This window comes from Capra hircus, chromosome 7 (genome assembly GCF_001704415.2).
Source record: "Capra hircus breed San Clemente chromosome 7, ASM170441v1, whole genome shotgun sequence".
NCBI lineage: Eukaryota > Metazoa > Chordata > Mammalia > Artiodactyla > Bovidae > Capra > Capra hircus.
The window spans coordinates 64,546,048-64,573,501 of record NC_030814.1 but is presented as its reverse complement, the minus strand read 5'-3'; the positions used below and the strand labels follow the sequence as shown (position 1 = coordinate 64,573,501).

The 27,454-nt window shown below is 37.1% G+C and overlaps 2 protein-coding genes across 3 annotated transcripts in view; one reads left to right on the top strand and one right to left on the bottom strand.

The window, feature by feature from the left end:
- The window catches only part of CDKL3 (cyclin dependent kinase like 3), a 32,347-nt gene extending 23,985 nt beyond the window's left edge, over positions 1-8,362 (bottom strand). Inside the window, exons 1-2 of one of the 2 annotated variants that reach the window (XM_005682941.2) lie at positions 8,187-8,362; positions 4,556-4,750 (exon numbers count right to left, since the gene is read on the bottom strand). In XM_005682941.2, the coding sequence (XP_005682998.1) occupies positions 4,556-4,750; positions 8,187-8,351 (360 nt within the window). In that variant the 5' untranslated portion in view covers positions 8,352-8,362. The remainder of the gene's footprint in view (positions 1-4,555; positions 4,751-8,186) is intronic. The other variant, XM_018051729.1, reaches the window with a different exon arrangement.
- UBE2B (ubiquitin conjugating enzyme E2 B) lies at positions 11,832-25,786 on the top strand. Its single transcript, XM_005682942.3, has 6 exons — positions 11,832-12,277; positions 14,574-14,654; positions 16,468-16,493; positions 20,669-20,758; positions 23,110-23,198; positions 24,465-25,786. The coding sequence occupies exons 1-6, from the start codon at positions 12,234-12,236 to the stop codon at positions 24,591-24,593; spliced, it is 459 nt and encodes a 152-aa protein (XP_005682999.3). The 5' UTR covers positions 11,832-12,233; the 3' UTR covers positions 24,594-25,786.

The following is a 27,454-nucleotide window of genomic DNA, read 5'->3' as shown; positions in this document are numbered from 1 at the left end:
CTTTTCTAAAATCAGTTTGAACATCTGGAAGTTCACGGTTCACGTATTGCTGAAGCCTGGCTTGGAGAATTTTGAGCATTACTTTACTAGCGTGTGAGATGAGTACAACTGGGCAGTAGTTTGAGCATTCTTTGGCATTGCCTTTCTTTGGGATTGGAATGAAAACTGACCTTTTCCAGTCCTGTGGCCACTGCTGAGTTTTCCAAATTTGTTGACATATTGAGTGCAGTGCTTTCACAGCATCATCTTTCAGGATTTGAAATAGCTCAACTGGGATTCCATCACCTTCACTAGCTTTGTTTGTAGTGATGCTTCCTAAGGCCCACTTGACTTCACATTCCAGGATGTCTGGCTCTAGGTGAGTGATCACACCATCGTTGAGTATCTGGGTTGTGAAGATCTTTTTTGTACAGTTCTTCTGTGTATTCTTGCCACCTCTTCTTAATATCTTCTGCTTCTGTCAGATCCATACCATTTCTGTCCTTTATTGAGCCCACCTTTGCCTGAAATGTCCCCTTGGTATCTCTAATTTTCTTGAAGAGATCTCTAGTCTTTCCCATTTTATTGTTTTCCTCTATTTCTTTGCACTGATCGCTGAGGAAGGCTTTCATATCTCTCCTTGCTATTGTTTGGAACTCTGCATTCAAATGGGTATATCTTTCCTTTTCTCCTTTGCTCTTCACTTCTCTCCTTTTCACAGCTATTTGTAAGGCCTCCTCAGATAGCCATTTTGCTTTTCTGCATTTTTTTTTTCTTGGACATGGTCTTGATTCCTGTCTCCTGTACAATTTCACAAACCTCTGTTCATGTCCCTAGTTCATCAGACACTCTATCAGATCTAGTCCCTTGAATCTATTTGTTACTTCCACTGTATAATCATAAGGGATTTAACTTAGGTCATACCTGAATGGTATAGTGGTTTTCCCTTCTTTCTTCAATTTAAGTCTGAATTTGGCAATAAGGAGTTCATGATCTGAGCCACAGTCAGCTCCTGGTCTTGTTTTTGCTGACTGTATAGAGCTTCTCCATCTTTGGCTGCAAAGAATATAATCAATCTGATTTCGGTGTTGGCCATCTGGTGATGTCCATGTGTAGAGTCTTCTGTTGTGTTGTTTAAATATGTTCAAGGTAAAAGGAAATCATATCTAAAGAACTAAAGAAAAGTATCAAAAGAATGTCTCACCAAATAAAGGATATCAGTAAAGAGAAAGAAATGATTTAAAAAAAAACTAAGCGGAGAGGGGAAAAAAACCGTATTAAGAAAGCAAAAAGGCAACCCAAGAGAAAATAATAGCAAACCATGTATCTGATAAGGATCTACTATCCAAAATATAGAAAATACAACTTGACAATAGAAAGACAAATAACCCAATTTAAAAATGGGCAGAGAACTTGAATAGACATTTCTTCAAAAATAAACAAATATAAACTTATTTTGCTTTAATTATGACATCAAAAGCAAAAGCAATCAAAGAAAGATATTCAGTCATGTGCAACTCTGCGACTCCATGGACTATAGCCCACCGGGCTCCTCTGTCCATAGGATTTCCCAGGCAAGCATACTGGAGTGGGTTGCCATTTCCTTCTCCAGGAGACCTTTCCGACAACCCAGGGACTGAGCACAGGTCTCTTGTGTCTCCTGCATTGGCAGACGAATTCTTTACCACTAGTGCCATCTGGGAAGCCCAGACAAATTGGACTCCATCGTATCTGAAGACAAAAATGCCTCTTCTGAATTTTTCATTTAAGTGGAATTTATACTTACATGTTTTTTGCATTTGATTTTTTTCAACATGTTTTCAGGTTTCACTCATTCTGTAGGGTGCATCAGCAATCAATTCCTTTTTGAGGCTGAATAAATCCCATTATATGGGTATACTTAATTTTGTTTATCATTCATCAGCTAATATACATTTGTTTCTACTTTTCAGCTATTTTAAATAATGCTTATACGACATTCCTGGGCAGGTTTTTATGTGAACATATGCTATCAATTCTCTTGGATAGATACCTAGGAGTAAAATTGCTGGGTCATATGCTAATTCTATGTTTAACTTTTTGAGGAACTGCCAAGCTGTTTTCCATAGCAGCTGCACCATTTTACATTACCACCAGCAGTGTATAAAGGTTCCAGTTTCTCAAATTCCTTGCCAACATTCGTTCTCGTCAATTTTTAAAATTACAGCCAGCCTAGTGAGTGTGAAATGGTACCTCACTGCGATTTTTGATATGCATTACCATAATGACTCAAGATATTGAGCATCATTTCATGTGCTATTAGCCATTTGTATATCTTCTTTGGAGAAGTGTCTGCTAAGTCCTTTGCCCATTTTTAAATTGGGTTGTCTTTTTATGTTGAATTGTGTTTTGTACAATCTAGAAACTAGTTGCTTATCGTATTTGATTTTCAAATATTTTCACAGTTCATCTGTGAACTGTCTTTTTACTTTCTTGATGGTGTCCTTCAATGCACAAAAGTTTTTAATTTTTATGGGGTCCAATTTGTCTATTTTGATTACTTTTGCTTTTGAGGTCATATCTAAAGAACTATTGCCTAACACATGGCCACACAGATTACCACCTATGTTTTCTACTGAGTTTTATAGTTCTGGTGCTTACATTTAGGTCATTAATCCATTTAGAGTTAATTTTTATATATGATATGAATTATCATATTTTGGATTCAAACAGTAAGTTTCATTCTCCCTTATTTTGTAGTGAAATGCTCCCAAAATGCATAGAACTCCATATTACAATGATAATAATTCTGTTCTATTAGCTCTATGTGCTTTTGAAATTTTTTGATTCATTTTATTAGTTTCAAGATCATTTACATTTTTACTCCATTTTGATTCTATTAAGCCATTTTTGTTTGTTTTAGTGAACTATAGTTGAATCAAAATATTGCATCAATTTCAGATGTACAGCAAAGTGATTCAGTTATATACATATTACTTTTCAGATTATTTTCCATTATAGGTATTATAAGACATTAACTATAATTCCCTGTGCTATAAAGTAAATCCTTGCTGCTTATCTATTTAACATATAGTAGTTTGTATCTGTTAATCCTATACTCCCAGTTTAGCCCTCCGATTTCCCCTTTAGTAAGTCTGTTTCCTATGTCTGTGAATCTGCTTCTGTTTTGTATATAGAGTCATTACTATTATTTTTTAGATTCCACATTTAAGTGACGTATTTGTCTTTCTCTGTCTGATTTAACTTAGTATGATATTCACTAGGTCCATCCATGCTGCTGCAAATGGTGATGTTTCACCTTTTTTCATGGCTTGGTAATATTCATATGTGTATCAATGACATCTCAATTGTCTGTTAAGCCCTTGGGTTATTTCCCTATGTGCCTGAATTTAAACACCTAAGTTCAAAATTCTTACTTTAATTTTATCCCCTCTTTGAAGTTTTCTGCTCTCAGACTGGTGTCTCCCATTATTCAAGAAATGTTTTTAGTCTACTACAGGCAAGACACTATAGGGATAGAGATAACTATATCTGACTCCCTATCAGCACTGTTTATTAAGCACTTAAAATATACCTAATACAGTGCTAAATACTACATAGCTATTACCTAATTTGATCTTTACAAAAAAATCTGTGAGATACTATAGCATTATTTTACAGATGATGAAACTGAGGCTCAGAAAGGTTAGATAATTTTCCTGGGGCCATAGAGTAATAGGACTACCTTTCATTATGTAACTGTGAGCTACACAAGTTGTGTGGTTATCTATAGATAAGCTACTAGGTTAAAACCTAGCATAGTCTGACTCCAGAGACTGTGTGCTGTTAACTATTATACTGCCTCCCCTTGGATCCATTTGGGCAAGGAAATTACAATCTGAGTCCTAGATGCCATTACAACAAAGCTGCAACAGGAGATGCACTGAGACAGACTATTAGAAATTAAGGTGTCTGAAAAAGCTTAGGCTATCCAGATGTTATGCCTAATATCACTTACTATGTCTAACTTTACAGAAAGTAGAGTTCATGTTGGGAACAAAGTATGTCCATAAAAACCTGCTGAAATAAACAGTAATTAAACAATGTTAAAAGGCAACACTAAAAATCAAAACAGTTGATCTTCTTTCCTTTCTTGATTTAAAAGACAAGGCTCTATACTCCTCAGCCACTTTCTCTCCTTTCTTTCCCTAAAGGCATCCATATTCTCTTGCCATTCCTCTGGCTTAGTTTCCAATTCCTACTTCCAAACCTCCCATCATCTGGGCTGGCTTGACTTTGGATGTCTTAATATATTTCACTAATAAAAGACACCAGAGTTGACTGCTGATTTTTCTATACCTCCTTAGCATCTCAGAGTTGGTCTGCTTTATAGTTACAATTATTGTGTGTTCAATATGTTTTTTGGTTCTGTGACTGAATTATAAGGTAGTAATTCCCCCAACCTTCTTTCCGTTTTCACAATGTTGATATTGTACAGAAAAATAATTTTAACAACTTTCATAAAAACAGAACAATGTTTAAAAGGCACTTACAATTCACGGTTTTCCTATAGTTTGGGTTACTTTGAAGCACTTACATTATTATTGTGAAGATATTCAATTGCTCGAAGAATCTGGAAGAGGTATTTTCTAAGTCGTTTACTCTCTAATCCGTGACAATAATGTTGTAACTCATCTAAAACTGTGTGGTCAATAAATTCAAACACCAAATGAATTTTCTTTTTCTGTCTAAAAACTTCAATCAGATTGACCAGGTTTTCATGACGAAATTGCTATCAACAAAAGAAATGGATTTTTAATAAGTATCTCATGCACCATAATTTGCACATATAAGACTCATATAATTTTAAAAAGAGGAAAATTCTCAGTTTCTTTTCCTCCATGCATTTCAATAAAAATGTGATTTGCTTGCATTCCTATTTTTTAATGTTTATCTATTTCATAGTTAATATTTATAGAACAAAGGGCGATATACTGCTTTACTTCAAGTTGACATTTGGTTGCTTACTTAAATAATTTAGAGTTAACATGATGAAATATAACTTTGTATTCTGCTAAGAAATATTGTCCTACCCTTTAAATTGGCTGTGATTAAAAGGTCCTTATGATTTCAAATGAGCACGAATTCCAGTGCCACTGAGCATGTAATCTGAATTTATAGAAATAAATTACTGAATTTGGTCCTGAACTCTCAAGAGTAAAATGTAAGTTCCAGGTGGAGATTATAAATTCATCACACTGTTAACAAAAAGGTATAAAAATATCTAAAAACTTTTCAGATATGTGAAATACCAATTTATATCCATAGGAAATTTATATAAATATACAATTATCTGTGGGTACATTTTTGCTCATTGTAAGATTCTATTAAGCAATGAAACACGTTTTTACATTGGTAAGCACTCACTGAAGATACTTTCAAAATGTCAATAATGGAATATATCAGCTTAGAAAACTAAAAGAAGTTTAATATTTTATGCTGCTTATTCTATTTTTTAACACACTGACTTAATTACAATCAATTCTCAAATATTTAACTTTTTCAAATTACCAAAAATATTTATTCATTTGGTTAAAAATTAAAGGGTGTATTTTTGATGTTGGATTCATCAAAAAGTTAACTTGTATGAAAAAAAACTGCCTTTATTCCAATGGCACAATATCAATTTTTCTAGTTATCTTTACTAATATACAAACTAAAGTCCTCAAAACATGACTAACAGAAAAACATGCCAAAATATAATGCCAGATTCCTTTCCTATTTTTGCTCCAATTTCCCTGGTTGGTGGGGTACCAGAGTGCTATAGCAACATGCTGGCAGTAGCAAAAAAAAAAAAAAAAAAAAGACTGCCTTTGGATACTACAATATAATCCTTCAACTATGGAAAATTACTGTTTTCTTGCCCAGTTGTGATTTTAAAGGCCAAAGCAGAGAAGGGTGAGTGCAAGTTAATAAGCATTAAGGAACATCCATCCAGGGGTACTGGAGAAGTAAATGGTAACCCACTCCAGTATTCTTGCCACCTATATCTTGTCCACGGGATTCTCTAATCACGTGGATAGAGGAGCCTGGTGGGCTGCCGTCTACGGGGTCGCACAGAGTTGGACACAACTGAATCGACTTAGCAGCAGCAGCAGCAGCAGCATCTAGGGATAAGGGATCAGTGTCTTCCTCAGATAAACCGTGAAACCCCCAGAAATACTCCACTGTTCCTTTTCAGGTTATTTTTGTTTTCTTTTATAAACAGAAAACTTTTCTACAGATATTCCCACTAATTAACCTATTTAATGAAATTCTAGCAGATAAAAATTTAGTTCTAATTAAGTCATTATGGCAGTTGTTTTTAGACTAAGAATGTTAACTAATCCAAGAAATGTCTCTTGTGGAATTAGATTTGATTAAACTAAAAATTCTACAAGAAATAAACCAATGGGGAAAAAAGTTAGGGTATCTCAAAATAGCTTGAACAGTTACAATAGTAAATTGTCAAATTCATCTCTGTGTTCTTGCCACATATCAGTTATTTTTACTAAACAATCAAGAAGGAAAAAAAATCTGCTTAAATGCAACAAAGCTGAAAAAAAAAGAGCAAAAGATATTGCCTGGGAAAAGGTCTCCTAATTAGATTTCACTTTTGGTGCACAAAGTTGCCTTCCAGTATTATTATGTTTTAGGTCATCAGGATAAGGACATGTATCTCTCACAAAATCATAACATCTCTACTGAGTTTAAGTTCCCTTTTCATTGTCTAGAAATAGAGCAGTTCCAAATATCCACAGATGCCTAATATATTTCTTCTATTTAGAAAGCAAAATGATCCATCATATCTAATACAGACTTACAAAGGAAGAAGAGAATATTACTTTTGTATCAGATAAAAATGAACAAGAGTAGCTGTTTTTTTCATCACATACAAAACATCTAGACTATGAACCTTACAGCATCTAAATTCCAATAAACAATACATATGTATATATAGATATTTTTTAAATCACTCATTTTGTACCCAATCCCCTAGGAATGTTAATGCTCCTTTCTTTACACTTCTTTAAGACTTTCCCTTGGGTGGACCTATCATACCTACATGAAATTCTACCTTGTCCCCTGATCTCTCCTCATATTGTTCCCCATGTCTAAAAGCCTACTGGTCATCTTCACTGATTTCCTGTCACCTCGAATTCAACATTTCTAAAACTGAACTAGTTCCCAAACCACGTCTCTTTTGAGTCTCTGATATTTCCATCAATGGTAGCAATCACGGAACCGCAAAGATACCTTTGATTCCTCCTCTTTGTTGCCTTCTACACTTTCATGTCTTCTTTAGTAATATATTACTACTTTTCATTCAAATTGCTGCATTCTAGCATGGTCCCTCACATTTAACAGGATTCTTGAATTAAGGCCACAACACATCTCCCTATTTTTACTTTCTTAGCCCTCCAATCTATTCTAAAAAATAATGCTAGATTAATATTAACCATTTCTTTACTCTGAATTAAAAATCTCTCAGAAAAATCAAGTTTTGATTTCTCAGCCTAAAAGACTTTAAAACCTACCTCCAATTTACTTCTCTAATCTCACTGCTTTCCACTTCTGTATAAGAAACTCTACAGGCAAATGTTCTTTGTCCACTCTACTCCGTCCTTTGTCCTTTGTCTTGCTTTAGGCTCTATGAGCTTAAGCTGTTCCCCTAACCTGGGAAACAATAGTCTCTCCCTCTTTCTTAAGTCCTACATACCCTTTAAAGCCCAGTTCAAGTTCCATCTTCTCCAAGAAATCTTCCCTATCCAGCAGGACTTTGTGTTAATCACTGGCTTTTATTGTAAGTCACTTAAAATTCACTGTTACTTTTATATGCCCTCTTGTCTTTCTGATTAAATAATAAAAGTTCTGAAGAGCAGGTACTGTCTCTTACCTCATTATAGTCACAATATCTGGCACAAACACAGACATTTTTATTAAGTGTTATAAAATTAAATAATTGAATAATTATTTCACATTTGGCAGTTTTTGTTACATTATACACAAGCACATTTTATCTAGCATCACTGTAAAATTACAAAATATACACAATAAGGTAAGCTATCACGAACTTGTTTTTCTATTCCAAATACCTATGTTAACTGAAATATTTGTTATGTAAGTTTTTATTTCATAACAATCTCTTTTTTGACTTACAGAGAGCAATTAAGGTAAAAGAAGCAAACCTTTAGAAACTTTATTTCCCTCATTGCAATTTTGTTGACAGACTTTTCTGATTTTTCATAAAATATCTTAATGGCCACTATCTGCCCAGTATCCTTATGTTTACACTTCATGACTGTTCCATAACTTCCCTCTCCCACTTTTCCAAGGGTTTCATACATCTCCATTTTGAAGCCCGGTTTTTTCTTTATGGAAAGAAAGGGTGGGGGGGGGGGGGAGAAGATTAAACATTCATACCTTTATTTATCCAAGGTGGATAATGCAATATCACAATAAACTAATACTTTAAATTACGGAAAACGGAAAACTAGGAATCTTTTCCACGAGTCCTGTTTGTCTCTGGGAACTCTGCCAGTTCGCCAGCAAGGTGTCCTTATGTGACTTCGGCCACCACCAGAACCTGGGGGAACTTTCTACTGTCTCCATCATTTCCACCAAGATTTAAGATGCTCTCACTACATGTCACCTATTCATCATGGGTAGGGTCCCCACACGTCTCATCAAGCCCCATCAAATATAAGTTTTCCGCAAAGCTGCGGTCACCAACAGATCAGGTCCCGGGGCCCAAGAAAACCTCGGTCCCGCCCACTCCTCAAACCAAGAGTCTTAGGGTCCCAGACTAGTGCCGCGCCCCTTTCCCCACCGTCGACCTCGTCCGGGCAGCCGCCGCTGCCTCAGCCCATTCTGTGATCCTGCCAGCCTGGCTCAGTGCAGTCACAGCGACTCCCACCCTACCTAGCTTGCTAGCTCCCCACTGCCTACTACCATAGCAACGGTGCAGCAGGTCACTAGCTTGGGGTCTACTGCGCAAGACCGGAAAACCGGCCAGGCCCAACCCGGAAGGAAAAATGGGAACGAGCGGAGGCGAGTCCCCATGGGGGCTAACTGGAAGCTTCCCTGCGGGTGGAGGTGGGTAATACGAGCAGCTGTCGATCAAACTGGGGCCACAACAGAAGGTTGGTTCTGAGCAGCAACAGGGGACGATCATATTTTAGCAAAAGCTCGAGAGACTGCAAATCCTCTAGGGAAGGGGAGCCGGGGTGGAAGTTTATCCGACCTGCATCTTAGACGCACGCAGGCCCGAGAACACTTGCTGCTTGTGCTGGATCCTAAAAGGATGCTTGGTGTCACAGGTAGAGACTTCTTGTAAAACGAGACTTCCAAGGAAGTCTTGTAAAATTATAGTTTTCTAAGTTACCTAGTTATCTTAATATTGCATAATCTGTGTTTGACCTCAGCTGTCGACATTCATCCTTAAAACAGGGATAAGACGATTCATAAGAACATTTCTTGAACACCTCTTATATGCTTAAAATTTTTTTCTTGAACTCATAGTGATCCTCTTTAAAAAATTCCCTTTCTACACGTCAAAACTCGTTCAAGGCCCTCTTTGGAAAGGCAAATAATTCAAAGGGCTCCACCACAAAATAGAGTGACATACAAGGCACCCCACCTCCCAGAATCTTAATTGCCTAAGAACTAGACATGGGGTTCGGATCGAGTGACAGCCTTCAATGAATAAAAAGGATACCACTGGAAGTGCCCAGGCAGTGCTGTTTTCGTTACGGCTTTCATTTTCCTGTTTAAAAAAAATAAAAAAAGTTAAGCGTAAGAGGCCAAATCTCACTTTGCTTTTAAATAAGAGAAGGCGTCATTATTATCCAATAAATTCTAGTCCAGTTGGTCTTACCCCAACATGCACATTAAAAATCACACCTAGAGAGCTTGTTAAAAGGCCCCACCCCCAGAGATCCTGATTTAAATGAGTTAGGGTAAAGAAATTGATATTTTAAAACATTCCTAAGTGTTTCTTTGTTGCGACAGCTTATTTTGAGAGACGGAGGGGAAAGAAAGGTGGTCATGGTTTTTGCTTATCACCATAAAAATATTCAAATTTGTCTTTCCTTTTGAAAAGTTATTCAACTATGTTATATTTTCTATGAGTATCATAGTAAATCTTATACTGGACTCAGACTTGTAAAGCACATTTATTAAATATTTGTTGTTGACTTATACTGTTGTCAAGGATCAAGGCATGAATCAGAGTCCCTGCTCTCAGTGAGCTCACAATCTAGAGCAACTGAGTCTACACTATAAATTATAGCCTTAAAACTATCCTTTCTACAACTAGGTTATGACAGGGTTGGTAACCAGGACAACGTATGATTCTTGCTTATACAATAAAGCTCTCGGACTTTAATGAAACTTACTTGATTTGATCGAAAGCATTACTTCATTCTGGAAAACCATGAACTGTAGATTTCCAAAACAACTATAACTGCTAAACAAATGACACGACAGATTAAAAAAAAAAATTTAGCATTTCACTGTAGGTAACCCTAACAGTATGTCTCCATCCTTAGCTATAGGGATTGCTATGGCAAAAAAATGAAAATAAGAAAATAACTTTTTGACTTAGAGAATTACATTTGTCGGTGGGTATCTATCAAGTATTAGATCTGGCTAACTTGATTACCAAGGCATTTAATAAAAGCAAGAGAAAGAATTCAGGGATTGAAGAAAGAGAGGTACCAGAAAAGTAGGGGAAATTAACCCTTTCTAGTTCAATGAAAGTATGCCCAACGCCATATTCCTCATTCTGTCTTACTGTAACACCTTGGGTTGAGGAATCACCCAAATGGACTTAAAGAGCTCAGGGTTCAGCCAAAAAAAAGTCTTTAAGAACAGAATTGGAGGCGATAGAGGAAGGGAACTCAATGACTAGAAATAATGTCAGAATTCCAACGGCCAATATCTCTGATCCCCGGTGGGGGACGTTTCAGGCTATTAACTTACTAGTGTTGAAAATCTGAAATAAATTACTCAGGCTAGATATACAACCCCTATCCACGTCTGCATGATCTCTCCCCCACATGTGAGTCAAACTTTTAGGTTTGGCAACTAGTCACCTACACTCTCTTTATACACACTCTCTATGATCAAACCTGCACATTTCTTGACAAATACAATGGTACCCCACTGTAGACCAATCCAAGGACTCTGACACAAAGCCTCAAATAAGAGCAGACTCATAAAGGGTAAACAAAATTCCGTAATCCTGTGGGGATCGTAAACAAACATTAAACAACCTGCACACCGTTCTTTAATCTCTGCCCAGCATCGCCAACCCTGGAAACACACTGCAATGCTCATACAGTAATATTTGGTGGCCCTAAGAAAGCATTTCAGGGGATTTCGCTTTGTATGGCCCTCTGCATTCAGCTGAGGAAAACGGAGGTCCCTTCACTTTTCCTCAGATGCCAGATTTGATAAGCCATTGAGCCAACCAGAGGGGAGTTTTAAATCCAAATGATCTGGGGCTCTATTTTAAAGATTTAAGAAGCAAAACAAACTACTGCTTCCGACACAATCTCATCAATAGCTGTCCATAGGACAAAATGGAGAAAAAACATAAAAGTGTATACCAGCCCTCAGCCCATAAATTTAACTACCAGGCTGAAAGACGGCTGAAAGTTAGATCCAGGAGACGCTCTCACGTGATCCGTCCTAATGGCGTCATAGGGACACGTGGTTCTAGATACTTCGTCCCCTCCCCCTCGGAGGTGGATTGTTGACAACGCCGCCGGCAGTCACGTGACCTTACGTCATCCTACCTCCTTTCCCTGAAATCTCTGGCCCCGGATGCGTCCCTCTCTCCCCACCCGGCTGAGCCTAAACTAGTGAAAGAGGGGGAGACGGGTTGGTGTTGTTTCAGTTCCGGTACTTCTTAATCACAACCTCCAGTCTGAGCATAAGGAACAGTAATTGGTCAATTCGTTCAAGGAGACAAAAGGGATAAGGTCCCTGCTGAAGGGCCCCCGTAACTAGCTCTCCTACGACCCGTTCCCTTCTCCCCCACCCCTCACTGCATGGTACCAGCGGAGGGCGGAGGGATCTGGAGGCGGCGGAGGGAGACGTCATTGCAGGGTTGTTTGTGCAACCTCGGCAGCGGCGGCGGTGACCCACAGTGATTCGGCCGCCGCGCCGGGGGGTGGGGGGGCTGCGCGGGACTCTTTTCTTTCAGACTGACCGCGGGGCTGCTGGGGAGCATGTCGACCCCGGCCCGGAGGAGGCTTATGCGGGATTTCAAGCGGTAAGGGCCTTCATTTTCGCCTGAATGACGACTCCTCCCCGAAGCTCCGGGGCTAGGGTGGGGATCCGGGACACCTTCCCCTCTTGACCCTAAGAGGGCTGCTGTGGGCCCAGGGGGACAGACGGAAGCCCAGTTCCAGCCCCGCTTTAGCACTCTCTTCTCCTTGGTTGTTCACTTGTCCTACGTAAGAAATTTTAATACTTCCTCACCACCACCCTACCCCCACAAAAAAGTAAAAAGATGGCTATGGTCTGTCCTACGATTCCCTGCTGCCCACTGCGGCCAGTTGCCTGATACCTCGCCCTAGCTTTCAGATCTCATCCTTCGCCTCTGCACCCTGCGGTGCCTCTTCTCTCTGCCCTAAGAGCGAGCCCTTGCAGAAGCCTTTCCACCGCTAGCTACACCAGTCAGCTTTGTTCGATGGCCTTGCCGTCTTCTCCGACTGCCAGGGTTGGGGCCAACCCCCGCCTCCCTCCCCATTCTTTCTGCAGTGAGGGTGGGGTCTGATGCGCGAGGGCCGGAGGTTGTTAACCCATCCTCCGAAACCCGACTCTTCCCCCCCAACCCCTCCCCGCCCGCCTGAAAGGACCTTGAGAGCTGGCTTAGAGGGCTGCGATTCGGGCTGGCAAACCCGGCTGCCAGTGCTTTCTGGAACTCAGCTCTGTGGCCTGGTGTATAAAGACCTATCTATAGCCTTCAAGATCTGGAAAAATGCCTTTCTGGAGGCTGGGGCTAAGCTGATACTCCCTGAGCCTCCTTTGTAAAATAGGGTTTTGTTAGATGTTAGGGTTGATGAGGAGGAAGTGACTTTTTCCCCCCAGTTGTTTTACTTTGAATGCTTACAGGTACGGAGAAGAAAATAACCAAGAAAACTTAGCGTTACGCTCCCGTGCGCATTTATAAGTGTTTTTCTAGGGAGACCTGCCCTGCTTGAGAGAAAAAATCCAGTGTAAAAACTTGGATTGGCTTATCAGGAAGTAACCTCTCAACTTCATTGTAAACCTTTAAATGAGGCACTTGGAAGCCATTGTTTGGGGCTTTGCCCAGTGTGGCCTTGAGTGTATTGGTAACTTAGCCTTTATCTTTGGTGGGCGATATCACGCAGCGTATCTTCCAAGGGTGGTTCTTTTCGTCATGGCCTGTACTGCTTGAGGTTAACTAAAAGCCATTTTGGGGGGACTAATTCCAAGAATCATACCACATGACGGGGTGTGTGTGTGTGTGTGTGTGTGTGTGTGTGTGTGTGTGTGTGTGTGTGTGTGTGTGTGTGTGTGTGTGTGTGTGTGTGTGTGTGTGTGTGTGTGTGTGTGTGTGTGTGTGTGTGTGTGTGGTGTGTGTGTGTGTGTGTGTGTGTGTGTGTGTGTGTGTGTGTGTGTGTGTGTGTGTGTGTGTGTGTGTGTGTGTGTGTGTGTGTGTGTGTGTGTGTGTATTTAGTGTCGCATTTACTTTTTTATTTTTTTCCTGAGATGACAGTTTTAAAAGGAGATACTCCTTTTTGTGCAAAACTCGGTTTCTACAGCTTGAAACCATAGATTTCAGATTAGCTCCCATGAGTGAAATTCCAATAATAAAATTTCGAGGTTCCTGGCCTTTGGTACCCTGGTTTCTCGTTGCAGTTCTCTGCTTAATTCTGAGTTGTGTGCTTGGCACCTTGGGTAGTTTTCCAAGGGTCTTCTTTTGCAAGAGTTTGTAACAGGTGTTGGAAGGTAGCTCTGTATATGGGCGCATGATCTGAGAGGTAAAATGCAGTATTGGTGCAGAGCTTTTAAAATAGGGACTGAGGGAAAACCTAGCCAGAGCTTTGCTTACTCTAAAAGCTGCTGCTAACGCAAATGGAATAAAGTAGTTCTACTGCCCAAAACTAGTTTCCTGATTAAACTGGATGCAAGTGTTTTTCAGTCATTTAATGTTTACACCGAGGTGGGGTCTTTATATTTGTTTGGGGGAGAGTTTTTTTGGTGGCCATGTTGCCCAAGTAGCTTTGGTTAGGACTCACACAGCCTTTGCATGTTTACAGTAGCAAAATTGATAGTTGAGTAAATAGTGTTTTTTTACACTTGAGGTTTTTCCTTTGTTGTTATTGTTAAAAGTAGTTCTTGAACAGATATCTTAACCTTGGTGATATTTGAAGAGGGATGACTCCCAAGCCATTTAAAGTGGCATGGTTTATTCCAGCTCAGCACAACAAGAAAATGGATTTAGTTTGTTTCTCAAAGTAGATGGTTGAAAGATGTTTGACTGGCCTTGTTAGTGGCCTTAATGTTCAACTTTTAAAATTTCTATTCTGGATTTCTAGATTGCAAGAGGACCCACCTGTGGGTGTCAGTGGCGCACCATCTGAAAACAACATCATGCAGTGGAATGCAGTTATATTTGGGTGAGTTGAAAGAAATAAATGGTAGGTATGGTGATTCCTTTAAGAAAATTGAATGTATAACAGCTAGGAAAGGAAACTTTCCTAGGGATGAGGGATTTTACAGAAACTGTAAGATTAAAAAGAAATTCTGATAGAGTTTTGGCAGTCACATAAAATTTGATTTTATAATCAGTGGGTTTTATTTGATAAAAATATCATTTGAGACTACAGGAGAATGATAAGTTAGTTTGTACAAAATGTGCCAAGCAAATGCTTAGTATGCATTCTACTGGAATTGTAAAAAGAGTAGGAACCAAAAATATTGATAACTTCCACCATAGTAAGAATTTAAATAAAAAATGTTTCACAGCTTAATGTGAAATAACTGTATGGAGCCTTTCAAGGTGCAGTCTTATATTTTACATATAGTATATATTGCATGTAGGCGTATTTGTATAAGAGCATTATTTCTTCACGCTCTTTCTTTGGTTTTCCTGAGCTGGATTTTATTTTCTTTCACTCTTTAAAAAAATTTTATTTTCTTTATTATTTTTTTGCTGTGTGTGGACTCTCGCTAGTTACAGTGCCCTGACTTCTCATTGCAGTGGCTTCTCTTGCTGCAGAGCGAGGCCTTCAGGCTTCAGTAGTTGTGGCATGAGGGCCCTAGAGTGCATGGGTTTAGTAGCTGTGGCCCATGGGCTTAGCTGCTCCTCTGCTTGGGGGATCTTCCCAGACCAGGGATTGAACCTGTGTCTCTTGCGTTGGCAAGTGGATTCTTGACTTTTGGACCTCCAGGGAAATCTCTTTTGTTGCTCTTTTTATACTAGGGTTTTGCACTAAAACGTAAAAGGAACACTTCTGTAAACAGAATTCTGAATTTCTGTTGACTCCATTTTAAGAGTCTACATTAAAAATTAGTGGGAAAAATGAGCGTAGTTCACCCTTCTAAAGTAAAGTGATATTAAATTCAGGGTGTTAGCATGCTTCTTTGAGATCTTGAATGTACCTTGCAAATAATAATTAAACCTTACCAACCCAGCTTTGTAAAGCAATTAAAAAAACAAACTTAAAAAAAATTAAGTAAACTTCAGGTTGCTGCTCAGGAAAGATGAGATAGGGATATGGTACAATGAAAAGACATGGACAAAAGAAACTGGCATTCTTGGTGACATCAGATAAATTTAGTTGAGTTGAACAAGAGCTATTTCTCTTTTGAAAAGCAGGATACTTTGGTATCATAATTATCTTAAAGGATATTGACTTCCATTTTATTGATATATATTTAAGAAAATAGGAATTTTTCTGTTAAGAATACATATATTTACAAAAGGATTGATATTTATGAACTGAATTTTTTTGTGCTAAAATTATGGCAAGTTTTGTTTTTTGTAAAACCATTCTAAAAGGAACACTTGGAAAATGAAAAGTTACTATTTATGTCGTGTGTTTGTTATTGTTAGTTGCTCAGTTGTATCTGACTCTTTGTGACCCCATGGTCTATAGCCCACCAGGCTCCACTGTCTGTGCAATTCTCCAGGCAAGAATACTGGAGTGGTTAGCCATTCCCTTCTCCAGGGACTCTTCCCAACCCAGGGATCCAACCTGGGTCTCCTGCATTGCAGGCAGATTCTCTACTGTCTGAGCCACCAAGGAAGCCCCTTTTATGTGTATATAAATAAAAATCCAGGGCTAAGGTGATATTAACAATAAATACTCCACAAATTAGCAGAATGAGCTCCTCTTTCTCTTGTTTAAGTTTATCCTCTCCACTATGAAAATCAGGAAAAAGCAGAAAGAAAAAACTTTTTTTAATCAGAAATCTTCTTGTTTTCAGACCAGAAGGGACACCCTTTGAAGATGGTAAGTCATTCTCAATATGTTTTCTATACTATTAAGAGGCTTCTTTTAAGTAGAAAATTATAACACCAATCTATCTAGTTAAGGCCATTTTCTATTAATAATAGATCAGATTAAAACTAAATAATGCTACTGAGAATTTATAGCTTACAAAGAACTTTCTTCCCGTGTCAGCTTGATCACCTTCATTGCTAGTTCTTTCTGTTACTTTTGTATTGGCTCTTGAACTGTAGGCCTATGTGGTGGGGTCTATGTTGAGAATAGTTTTAAATTTAAATGACCTCATAGCATGCTAAAGGTGTCTCTGAGGTAAACATCAGAAGAGTAATAATCATGCATTTTTAACTTTATATATGTTGATCAGTGCTCTTAATTGTGTGTAACTGCCAGTAGTTTCACTTAACCGCTATCTTTTGACACCTGTAAATAGTTAGCATTCTACAGAATCTTTTGCATCTTAAATTCAGTATTTATCCAAGAGCCAGGAAAATGGAAAACTTGTTCCAATGTGTATTTATAGTTGAACTTATTAAATTGATTTTAACCAGATACTTAAAGTTTCCCTAATATAGCATGAATTTTTAAAATGTGTTAAATAGATTTGTCTTAGTTATCACAGTGGCTCCAGAATTAACCCATCAAGGTTATTTATACAAATAATTATTGCAGAAGTATTTTTAAGGAGAAAACCTGAATGTTCAGTAGGAGAAATGGTTAAGCAAATTATTAAACATCTAGACTGTAGAATATTATGTACCTATTAAAGAATAAAGTAGATCTGGTTGTATGTTTGAGGAGACAAAAAAGTTGCAGAACATATGTTACAATACCACAGTTTTACTGACTAGCATACATGCAAGTGTGTGTGTGTGTGTGTGTGTAAAGGCTTGTATACCATACTGCTATCAGTGGTTACCTCTAGATGGTGGGGAGGGGTAAGGAGTTGAAGAAAGGTACTCAAGGGGTTCTGCTTTTTACTCTGTACCGAGGATGCTCACGGGTGGTCCACAAGCTCTTTAAGTTTCCTGAGACCTTTTCAGGGGTTTCCTGTGATCAAAACTGTCTTCATAGCAATAGTAAGGCTTTTTTTTCCTACCTTTTTTATTGTATTAACATAGCACTGATGGTACAAAAGCATTAGTGAGTAAAACTGGCCCTAAGCAATTTAGTGCCTTGGCACATACCAAGTCAGTGGCAGCAAACTGTGCTTGGAGTCGTATTTTTCACATTTTTTTTTATAAAAGATGTCAGTTTCACTTTAAAATGTTTTGATGAAAAAGTGGGAATTACTAATATTGCTAAACTCTGACCATTGAGTATGCTGCTTTCTGATGTTCTGCTTGATGAAGTTGGAAGTATGCATACAGCACTTCCTTGCATACCAGTTTGGTGGTTGGAGGGAAAGCCATTTCTGCAGTTGAGTTGCAACTTGAATTACTGCTTTTTTCATGGAACATTTTTACTTGAAAGAATGACTGGCAAACTTTGGTTATTTAGATTTGAGTATGTATTTGGTTGCCATATTCTTAGTGAAAGTGTTAGTTGCTCAGTCATGTCTGGCTCTTGGTGACTCCGCGGACTATGGCTCGCCAGGCTCCTCTGTCCATGGAATTCTCTAGGCAGGAAAACTGGAGTGGATAGCCATTCCCTTTTCCAGGGGATCTTCTGACCCGGGGGTCAAACCTGGGTATCCCACATTGCAGGCAGATTCTTTACTATCTGAGCCACCAGGGAAGATTTTAAATTCAGTCCAGGAAAGTGACTGACAGGATTTGTTGCTGCTGATAAAATTATGGTTTCCCAATACTTTTTTCTCTCATGAGATTAGTAGATGGTATTACCGGTTGTGACTTTGTTTTTGATAGTGTGTATCTCTTTCTCTTTAGTCGCTAAGTCATGTCCGACTCTTGCGACCCCATGTACTGTAGCCTGCCAGGCTCCTCTGTCCTTGGTATTCTCCAAGCAAGAATACTGGAGTGGGTTGCCATTTCCTTCTCCAGGGGATCTTCCCAACCCAGGAATTAAACCTATGTCTCCTGCATTGCAGGCAGATTCTTGACTGACTGAGCTATGAGGGAAGCCCTGGTGTATATAAATGCATATCAAATGAAATATGGCAACATTCAGATGATTTGGATAACTCGGTGAACTGGTATTTTCCAAGTGGCCAATGTGTTAGGAAATTATGGATGGATAAAAGATACATGCAGTGTGCAATAGTCATTAATATCAGTGATGCAAAAAGTTTATATGGCTTCATATTTTATGTTGCAGCTAACCAGTAAAAACTTTACCATTTATTTTATGTAACAGCAGAAAAGAATATCTACCTTTATCTGAAAAGGCTATGAAAATACTCCTTCCTTTTTCCTTTTCATATTTGGAAGAGGCCTGATTTTCTTCATGTATCTCAACCAGAACAGCATGTTGCAACAGATTGAATGCAGAGGCAGCCGAGAGAGGGCAGCTGTTTTCTATTAAGCTAATCGTTTAAGAGATTTGCAGATAGACAGTGCTACACTTCTCACTAACGTGGTGGGGGAAATGCAGTTATTTTCATTAAATGTTACTTAGGTTAATGTGTAATGAGTTTACAGTTAAGTATTTTAAGATTTCCTTGAGTAATCATTTCTAATACAAATATCAATAGTGGTAGCACATGGTGTGCTGGAGCAGTTTATACCAATTATGAAAATGGATTGTGTAAAAATTTGAGGAATTTTTTTTTATTAGGGGAATTTTTACCAACCAAAAAGTTGAAATATTTTTAAATATTTTTAATTTTTGGTGGAAATGCCATAAAATGGTGTGCTGTTGCATACATCTCTTCCCATCTTCACGTTGAGTGACTTCACATTCGGAGCTTGGTGTGATTGGGAGTAAGAGTATAAAGAGGTCCAGAGACCCCATAAATATGAAGAAAGCAAGCTTAAAGCTGTTTCATATTTGTGTTTACCTGAAATGTTTACATTGTACATTTTGTAATGAAGGAAACTAAAAGTAAGTGTAAAATATATATATAACATTAGGTATTAAAAATATATTAGGTTTTAAGTCTCTCTTTGCTAATGAACTATACATTTCATAGAACCTCTTAATATATCAGAACGTGAATTAAATATCACCTTTGATTTTGTTTGTATCTTTGGCCTCCCTAATCCTAAATTTCCAAACAACAAAAAATTTAAAGAGGTAGAGGTTATATATTGAATATATGAGCAATGAAAATAGAGTGTTAAATATTTTACTAAATACATGTCTTTGATCTTGGTAGACTGAAGTCATGAGTTTAGAATTTAGGTTGAGAAAGTATGTTTTTTGTTTGTTTGTTTGTTTAATTGATAAAATAAGGAGAGAAACTTGTGGAGACATCTTGAATGGTTTAAACTTGTATTGACTTCATTAGGAATAGGCTTCAACTTACTGAGTAAGCCCACAGTGGGTAATTGGAGCACCTGTCGAGCCTTCAGGTATATTTCCTCAAAAGTAAAACGTCTCTGGATAGTGAATAAACACAAAAGGAGTCCAGAATGACAAACATAAAACTATATATTAATGGTGGTTGTGTCTGCTAAATAGATTTGTAATTTGAGTTGAGAGCTCTTTGTACACTGAATAGATTGACTTTGGTACAGATACATAATTTTTTTTTTTAATGCCTGTCTCTTGACAGCAAATAATGATTTAGGCTGGCCAAAATGTACCATATTAGTTTATAACCAACAGTAGACAGTTACACTAATGCTTAACTGATTCTTGACGTACTTAAATGATGGGAACAGAAAAGACTTTTTCACATTAGTGGCCATACCCTCCAGTCTGAGTCCTTTGTCATATGGTGGTTAGCCCCTCTCAAAATCGTTTGGCACCTCCTTCTAAGTTATAGTAAATTATCTGTAGTTATTCAAATGTGCATTTAAAAGTTTGGTAGCTAGGGCAAAATTGCCTGCCAAAAATATGACAGTGTTCTTACCAGTAGTATATGTTAAGTGCTTGTACCCCAAAATGCTTGCCAATGTTGTATATTATCAGTACATAAATAGAAGTATATTTAGTATGTTTTATATGCTAAACCAAAATTGACATTAATTTTTGTGTGGTTGTGCAAAAGCCAGCATAGGGTTGGAAATTCAAGTACTTGTCATCACTGTAATTATTTTGGTTTGTTTTCTATCTAGGTACTTTTAAACTAGTAATAGAATTTTCTGAAGAATATCCAAATAAACCGCCAACTGTTAGGTTTTTATCCAAAATGTTCCATCCAAATGGTAAGTAGCATTTTTTAGCTTTTGCAAATGATAGGAGGAAGAAAGAGTTGTTCCATCCTTTTAGGTGCTGCCCATGCTTTTCATCGTTAGGGCCCACCTCTCGGTGTTGCTTCCATGTCAGTGTTAACCATGCTTCTTTAGTCTGGAATCTTACCAGGGTTCCTGATTTGAGGAAAGTTTTGTTTTAATAACTTCTGATTTTTAAAAGTAATATCTATTTATTTGTCAGAATGTGAAAGATACTAAAAAGAATTTGTAGCTTAAAGTTTAGCTGTAAAACTACAAACAAATGTTCAAAATTGAGATCCTGTTATATGTAAAATTAACAAATATCCTCTTTCCTTTTTTTGGCTGATCCGTGTGTCATGTCAGATCTTAGTTCCCTAACCAGGGATGAAACCTGTGCCCCCTGCATAGGGAGGGTGGAGTCTCAACCACTGGATCACCAGGAGGTCCTTTGGTTATTTTTGTTATCCCTCCATATTAATAGCGTGGTTTCCCTTTTTTCTCCACTATGAGTGAAAACTTCATTTAGTTACCTTCCTAGTTTACTTTAAAAAAAAAAAAAATTATTAAAAGATTCATATACTATGCTATTCACCCATGTAAGTTGTACAATTTAGTGGTTTTTAGTACCTTGACTGAGTTGTACAGTCATTACCATAATCAATTTTAGAACATTTTTATCACTCTCCCCAAAAAATCCCATTCCTGTTAGCATTCACTCCCCATCCCTATCCTCCTGCCTCCCAGCCATAGGCAACCACTGGTTTATTTTCTCTATATAGGTTTGCTTATTCTGGACATTGCATATAAATGGAGTCATATATGTGTCATATAATGTATGTGGTCCTTTGTAATTGATTTCTTTCAGCTGGCATAGTTTTCAGGTTCATCTCATAACACATAACTGTACTTCATTTTATTGCTGAATTATAATCCATTGTATGAATAGACTACATTTTGTTTATCAGTTGATGGATGTTTGGTTTCTAATTCACTTTCGTATTACTTCTCAAAAATAGTTACTACTTCAAAACTTTAAAATCATTTTGCATTTTTATGGGTTTTACAGAGGTTATGATTTTTGCTTTGAACTTGCTAAGTTTGATGTTCCTGTGGGGTACACAGTAAGCAGTTGACTATGCTGCTTTAAAGCTGAGCGTTAAATCTGGTCTAACGCTAACAATTAGAAATACCTAGCACATAGATAGTAATTGAGGCCATGAGTAAAGTTGCCCCTAGAGGTTGTGTAAAGGGTATAAGATGGAAGAAGACCAAGGATAGAGTCCTGAAGAATGACAGTATTAAGTGTAATTTACCTCCTCTCCCCCAAAAGGCCTTACTTCCTCCTGTTTCAATGTAGAGTGATCAGACTTGTTCTGTGAAGCTTTCCACAATTTGATAGTATTGATAACATTCGAATGCACTTATTCTTTGTCAACAGTGATTCTATTTTTGTAAATTTATTGTACATATACATAATCTGGCAAGTGGATAAAAATTTGTATTCATTGTTTGTATTCTCATAATCAAGAGGGGGAAAAATCCACTCTCAAATGTTAAACTTTTAAAATAGTAATCACTTGATTCTTATTTTTATTATGAGAGGAATGCATACTTATTGGAAAAACAAATCAAAGTACAAGTGAAGGTAAATAAGATCCTTCATAATCCTACTATTTACAGATATCTACATTTTGGCATTGAGTCTTACACGTTTTTGTGACTGCCTATACTTCAAATTAAAGTATTTGTAAATGATTCTTTATAAGAAATGGGATTATATAAGTAATTGGAAACTTATTAATGTAATATATTAGGGTTGTCATTCTGCGTTAATTAACTTATGGTAGACGTGTGTCATTTCTGGCAGCAGTAGTGGTATGTGCCATTAATGATGTACTGTTACTCAGCCAGTCCCCTCACTGGGGACCACACACCGTTTCCAGTTTTTCACTTCTGTGGAGAGTGTGATAGAGAATGTGCTGTAAATAAAACTTCACATGTGCATCATTACTACTTTTAAAGTAGAATTGCTATTTCAAAAAATTAGCCCCCCCCCCAAGAGCTTTATTTAGGAATATTTAGAAGTGTGGAATTTAAACAGATTTGCTATATGTTATGTGTTGAAAAAATTTAACTTACTCAGCCTCCTCATCAAAAGGTATGTGGTAAACAGTCATTAGTTTGAGACTGATTTTCCTGTGAGACAGAAAGTTTTAGTCATTAACCAGTGTTCAAGGCTTCTGACTGAGCCAGGCATTCTGTTTGTGGTAAAAAAAAATTACTGTTTAATTATTAGATATGACCAAGTTAACATGTAACCAATTTTAGTGTTGTCTTTGCAGTATATGCTGATGGTAGCATATGTTTAGATATCCTTCAGAATAGATGGAGTCCAACATACGATGTATCTTCTATCTTAACATCAATTCAGGTAAGCATGTGTTAGAATGCATCTTAATTTTTCAAGATTCTATGGAATATAGTTGACTCTTTTAGGATCAGTTTAAAGGCCAAGTGAGCAAACTAACACTCCCAACACTAAGGTTACCAGTGGCAAACCTCATACAGAATCCTCAGGATTTTCATACAACTGATCTGCTTTTTCATTAGTGATCATGCTGGATCAAATCCATGATCATTTTCCTGATAAAATTAAAGTATAAATTGTTCTCACAGATCAAGTGATTTTGTTTTGTTTCTTTGGGTTTTGGGTGTTTTTCGCTGCATCTCGCAGCCTTGGGGTCTTAGTTCCCCAACCAAAGATAGAACTCATGCCCCCTATGGTGCAAGTGCAGAGTCATAACCACTAGACCACCACGAAATTCCCTCACCGGTCAATTATTATTCATGCCTAGAAAGCATAGCCAGAGGTGATGGAGAAAGATGAAAAAATCTTGGGGAGAGAGAAAGATAATTGTTTAGTAAAAACATAGGGACCTCAAGAAACTGCAGTGCAGAAAAGCATCATTTTGCCCCATCCAAGAAATGCTGTTTCAAAGGAAAAGAATGTAACTATCCACCAAAGCACTCTGGCAGAATATTTCAGAGTTGACCTTGAATGACAGTTTAGGAGGAAGGTTTGAGGTGGAGTCAAGTTTTAGTTACATGGATTTGAAAGGAGCAGATGTGATATTTTGGTTTGTGGCCTTCAAGTTTTTTCTGTCACACTTCTGCTTTAATTTGAGTCACAAATAGTATTTTCAGTCTTCCTGTTATTAATATATTCCCTTGCTGCTAGGTGTATATGTTTTGTTGATTAAAGGAAATAAGGTATACTACCCAACTTACTGCCAGGAATTTGCAAACCTATCACAATAATAGAGTTTAACTTTGGGAAATGTTAGTTGCTGAGGCATTTTGTAGACATTGTATATTAACCAAATCAAATTGTTTAGTTCCCGTTTAATATCGCAGTATGCTGAATTAATATTTGTTCTTTTCCAGTTTCTTTGAAATTAGAGGTCTTAAGGCAATTGAGAGCTATCTGTTTTGAAAACTGAAGTTTTATAGCAATAGGAAACTTCTTACTGTCTTTATCAAACTAAAGTGTTTAGGTCTGAAAATACATGAGACATACTAATATCTTTCTTCATTAAGTAATTTCTGTTTTCTATAACTTTTGTGCTCCATATCTGACCCGTGTTAATATAAAAAAATAACTCTACATATGTGTTTTTCCTTCTGTCTTTCCTTCTAGTCTCTGCTGGATGAACCGAATCCAAATAGTCCAGCCAATAGTCAGGCAGCACAGCTTTATCAGGAAAACAAACGAGAATATGAGAAAAGAGTTTCGGCCATTGTTGAACAAAGCTGGAATGATTCATAATAGACAACTGGTCTGTTAATCTTTTTCATCATTGTTGTGTATAATTTACCTCTCAGTAGAAAGGCTAACAAATTTTAAGTGCCACAGGTTTTAAGGATTCTGCAGAAAAAAAGTCCTTCAGTTTAGAACCTACAAAAGCTTGTGTATCTTGATTAATGTACTTTTTATTGCATGGTGTGAACTAAGTTATTGCTTACATAAATTTGTAATATATCCTGTTTGTATTTTTTTCCAAGTGTATAATGTTGGTGTGGAGTTTTCATGACAGAATATACACATTTTGTAAATCTGTACTTTTTTCAAATATTGAATGCCTTATTTTTGAATTCTTTAGATTTTTAAATTGGAGAAAAGCACTTAAAGTTTTTTATATATGAATATTACATGTAAAGCTGTTAAAATACATACTTCAGTGCAAGAGACTTTGTCACTTATTTCCTTATCTAAGTAGGAGGGGTTAATAAGTCTCTAGCTCTCTATCGATTGATAGTTTCATTTCCAGTTTCAAAAGAACAGATTTATATTTTATCAAGAAATTCAGATTTGATTCTAAATAACCAATTATAATCTCAAACTGTATTTTGAATGTACCTTTATTAGTTTTAGTTGAGCAATTATAACTGGTTTGATTCTGTCCAGCTCTGTATTTAGGCCACTTATTACTGTTTCTTCATGCACTACTTACTGTTAAACTGCACCCTTTGATTTCACAGTTTGCACCTCCACCATGGGGTATTGGCATCTCTACCTTGAGCAGAGAGCTTATGCAACTTACTTTGCTGCTTGATAACACTTTAAAATATTTTTGATAATGAAGAAAGTAAAACAATCAACATTTTTAAAAAATCCATGCCCTACAATTAACAATATAAGAATTTGTTGCATTGGTTTGAACAAGGCAGATATTTGGAAGGAATCTTAGTGTAATTTAAATATTTGAAAGCTGCCTTTTAATGCAATTGCCTATCTGTTTATTCTGGAAAAATGTTTTAATACCAGGGCCTGTTGAGTTGCCTTCTCTTGTGGAGATTTTTTTTTTTTTTTAATCTCCTAAGTTGTATAAAAGCTGTACTGCATCTTAGTTTACTGGATAAACTTAAAACACAGTATTTGTAGAAAGCTTAATCCAAGCTATTCTATGCCTTCAAATAGTATAGAAAATGGAAAATATACAAGTAAATTCTGTTGAACCACCTGTGTAGTCTTTCTAGTAGTTAAAACAGCTATTTCATTAACCCCAAAAGTTTCTTGTACATTCATACTAGCTTAGTTAGCTAGCAGCATCTTTTCTATTGGAAGATGGATTTTCTTTTCTACTGGAAGACTTAGAAGGGCAATTTCTATAGCTTCTATTAAGCAGAGCTTAGGGAGGAGAAGTGCTAATGTTTCCCTTTAAAAGTTAATGCTTGGGAAATCTGGGGATAACTGTATGATCTCAGGGAACTTTTGATACAATTGAGAGTTCACTCACTGGAATTATGCCCCCCCCACCAAAAAAAAGATGCTGTATTTAAAGGTAGTTTTTCATCATATCAAATGTGTGATACTTTTATATTCAGCTCTAAAACAAATTATAGTTTCTTGAGACATTTAATCCAGTGACTGACTCTTAGATTAAATATGCAGTAGCTATGATAGCCTCCCCTCTTAAAATATTAAATGCTATTTGGATAATGCTTCAAAATCTGTTTTCATCCTGAACCTGTTTCCTTTCCCCTACCATTCTGTGCTTCCAGTGCAGGGGGTGCAGGTTCGGTTTCTGGTTAGGTCACTGCGGTCCCACATGCTACGAAGCACAGCCAAAAAGTAAAACTAAGAAATTTCAGGTATTGCTAGATAGTTACAAGGAAATTATATCTTACTTTACAAAGGATTAATAAGCTCTAATTCCTAAATTCAACACATGTGCGTAAACCTCATACCTAGTCCCCATTCCTGTTGGAGAAAATTCTTAGGGACGTTCCATCTTTCAATTACTCAGGTTTTTCTCTTCAGCCTTGGAACAGATTCCTTATTTGGTTGAATACCAGGTTTACTTTTAACATTTACTACGTAAAGTTTATAGATGTATGGTATGGCAAGAGGCTAGAACTAATTTATTCATTTTGTACAAAGTTGGATTTCATGTTAATGTTTAAGTGCATTTGTGATGTGTAATTCCTCTGTAACAATACTTCTGACACATACTGTCTGTGCAAGGCACCATTCTAAGCATTTTAATATGATCACATTTCAAACCCAAGTAATCTTATGAGGTGGGTACGATTGTATTACAGATAAGAAAATTTAAGATACAGATCAAGTGACTTTTCTCAAGGCCAACCAACCAATATGTGATAGAGCTGCTATCTGAACCCAGGCAGTCTGGTCTTTTACCCAGTAACTGTACTATTCCTTAAGAAATATTAAGGGATTGAGTTTAGTTTTTAAAATTGTACTGAATTTAAATATTCATCCCAACTTGTGAAAATTCATAAGTTAGAGTTTTGTATAGATTTGTATCTATCCAGTGAAGAGGTTTTCAGCATTTTCCACCTTTTTAAAAATGTACAAGTCTGAACATAGGAACACTAGTCTCTGATAGAAAGCACTTGACTTACAGACCCCATTTTTTTTCCCCTTTGTAGAAATATCCTCCAGTCTGTACAGACACAGTCGCACACACTCCCTAAAATTTCTTTCCATGAATATGAATAACTTTTGGAACTGATCTAAAAGTTCTTTCTCATGTCGGTGGAAGGTAGTGAAGAAAGTTACTGAAGGTGACATATTTAGTTAATAGTCTGTTGTATGCCCAGTAAACAAGGTACCTGTCTTAATTTATTCATTTAGTACTCTTTTAAAAGAGAAGCCTGGGGCTC

What these genes read in the sequence shown, in the direction of transcription:
- UBE2B (XM_005682942.3), top strand. Translation starts at nt 12,234, where the DNA reads ATGTCGACCCCGGCCCGGAGGAGGCTTATGCGGGATTTCAAGCG. An exon ending in CAAAATGTTCCATCCAAATG is followed by an intron (nt 20,759 to 23,109) that starts GTAAGTAGCATT and finishes TTGTCTTTGCAG; the next exon opens with TATATGCTGATGGTAGCATA. An exon ending in CTATCTTAACATCAATTCAG is followed by an intron (nt 23,199 to 24,464) that starts GTAAGCATGTGT and finishes CTTTCCTTCTAG; the next exon opens with TCTCTGCTGGATGAACCGAA.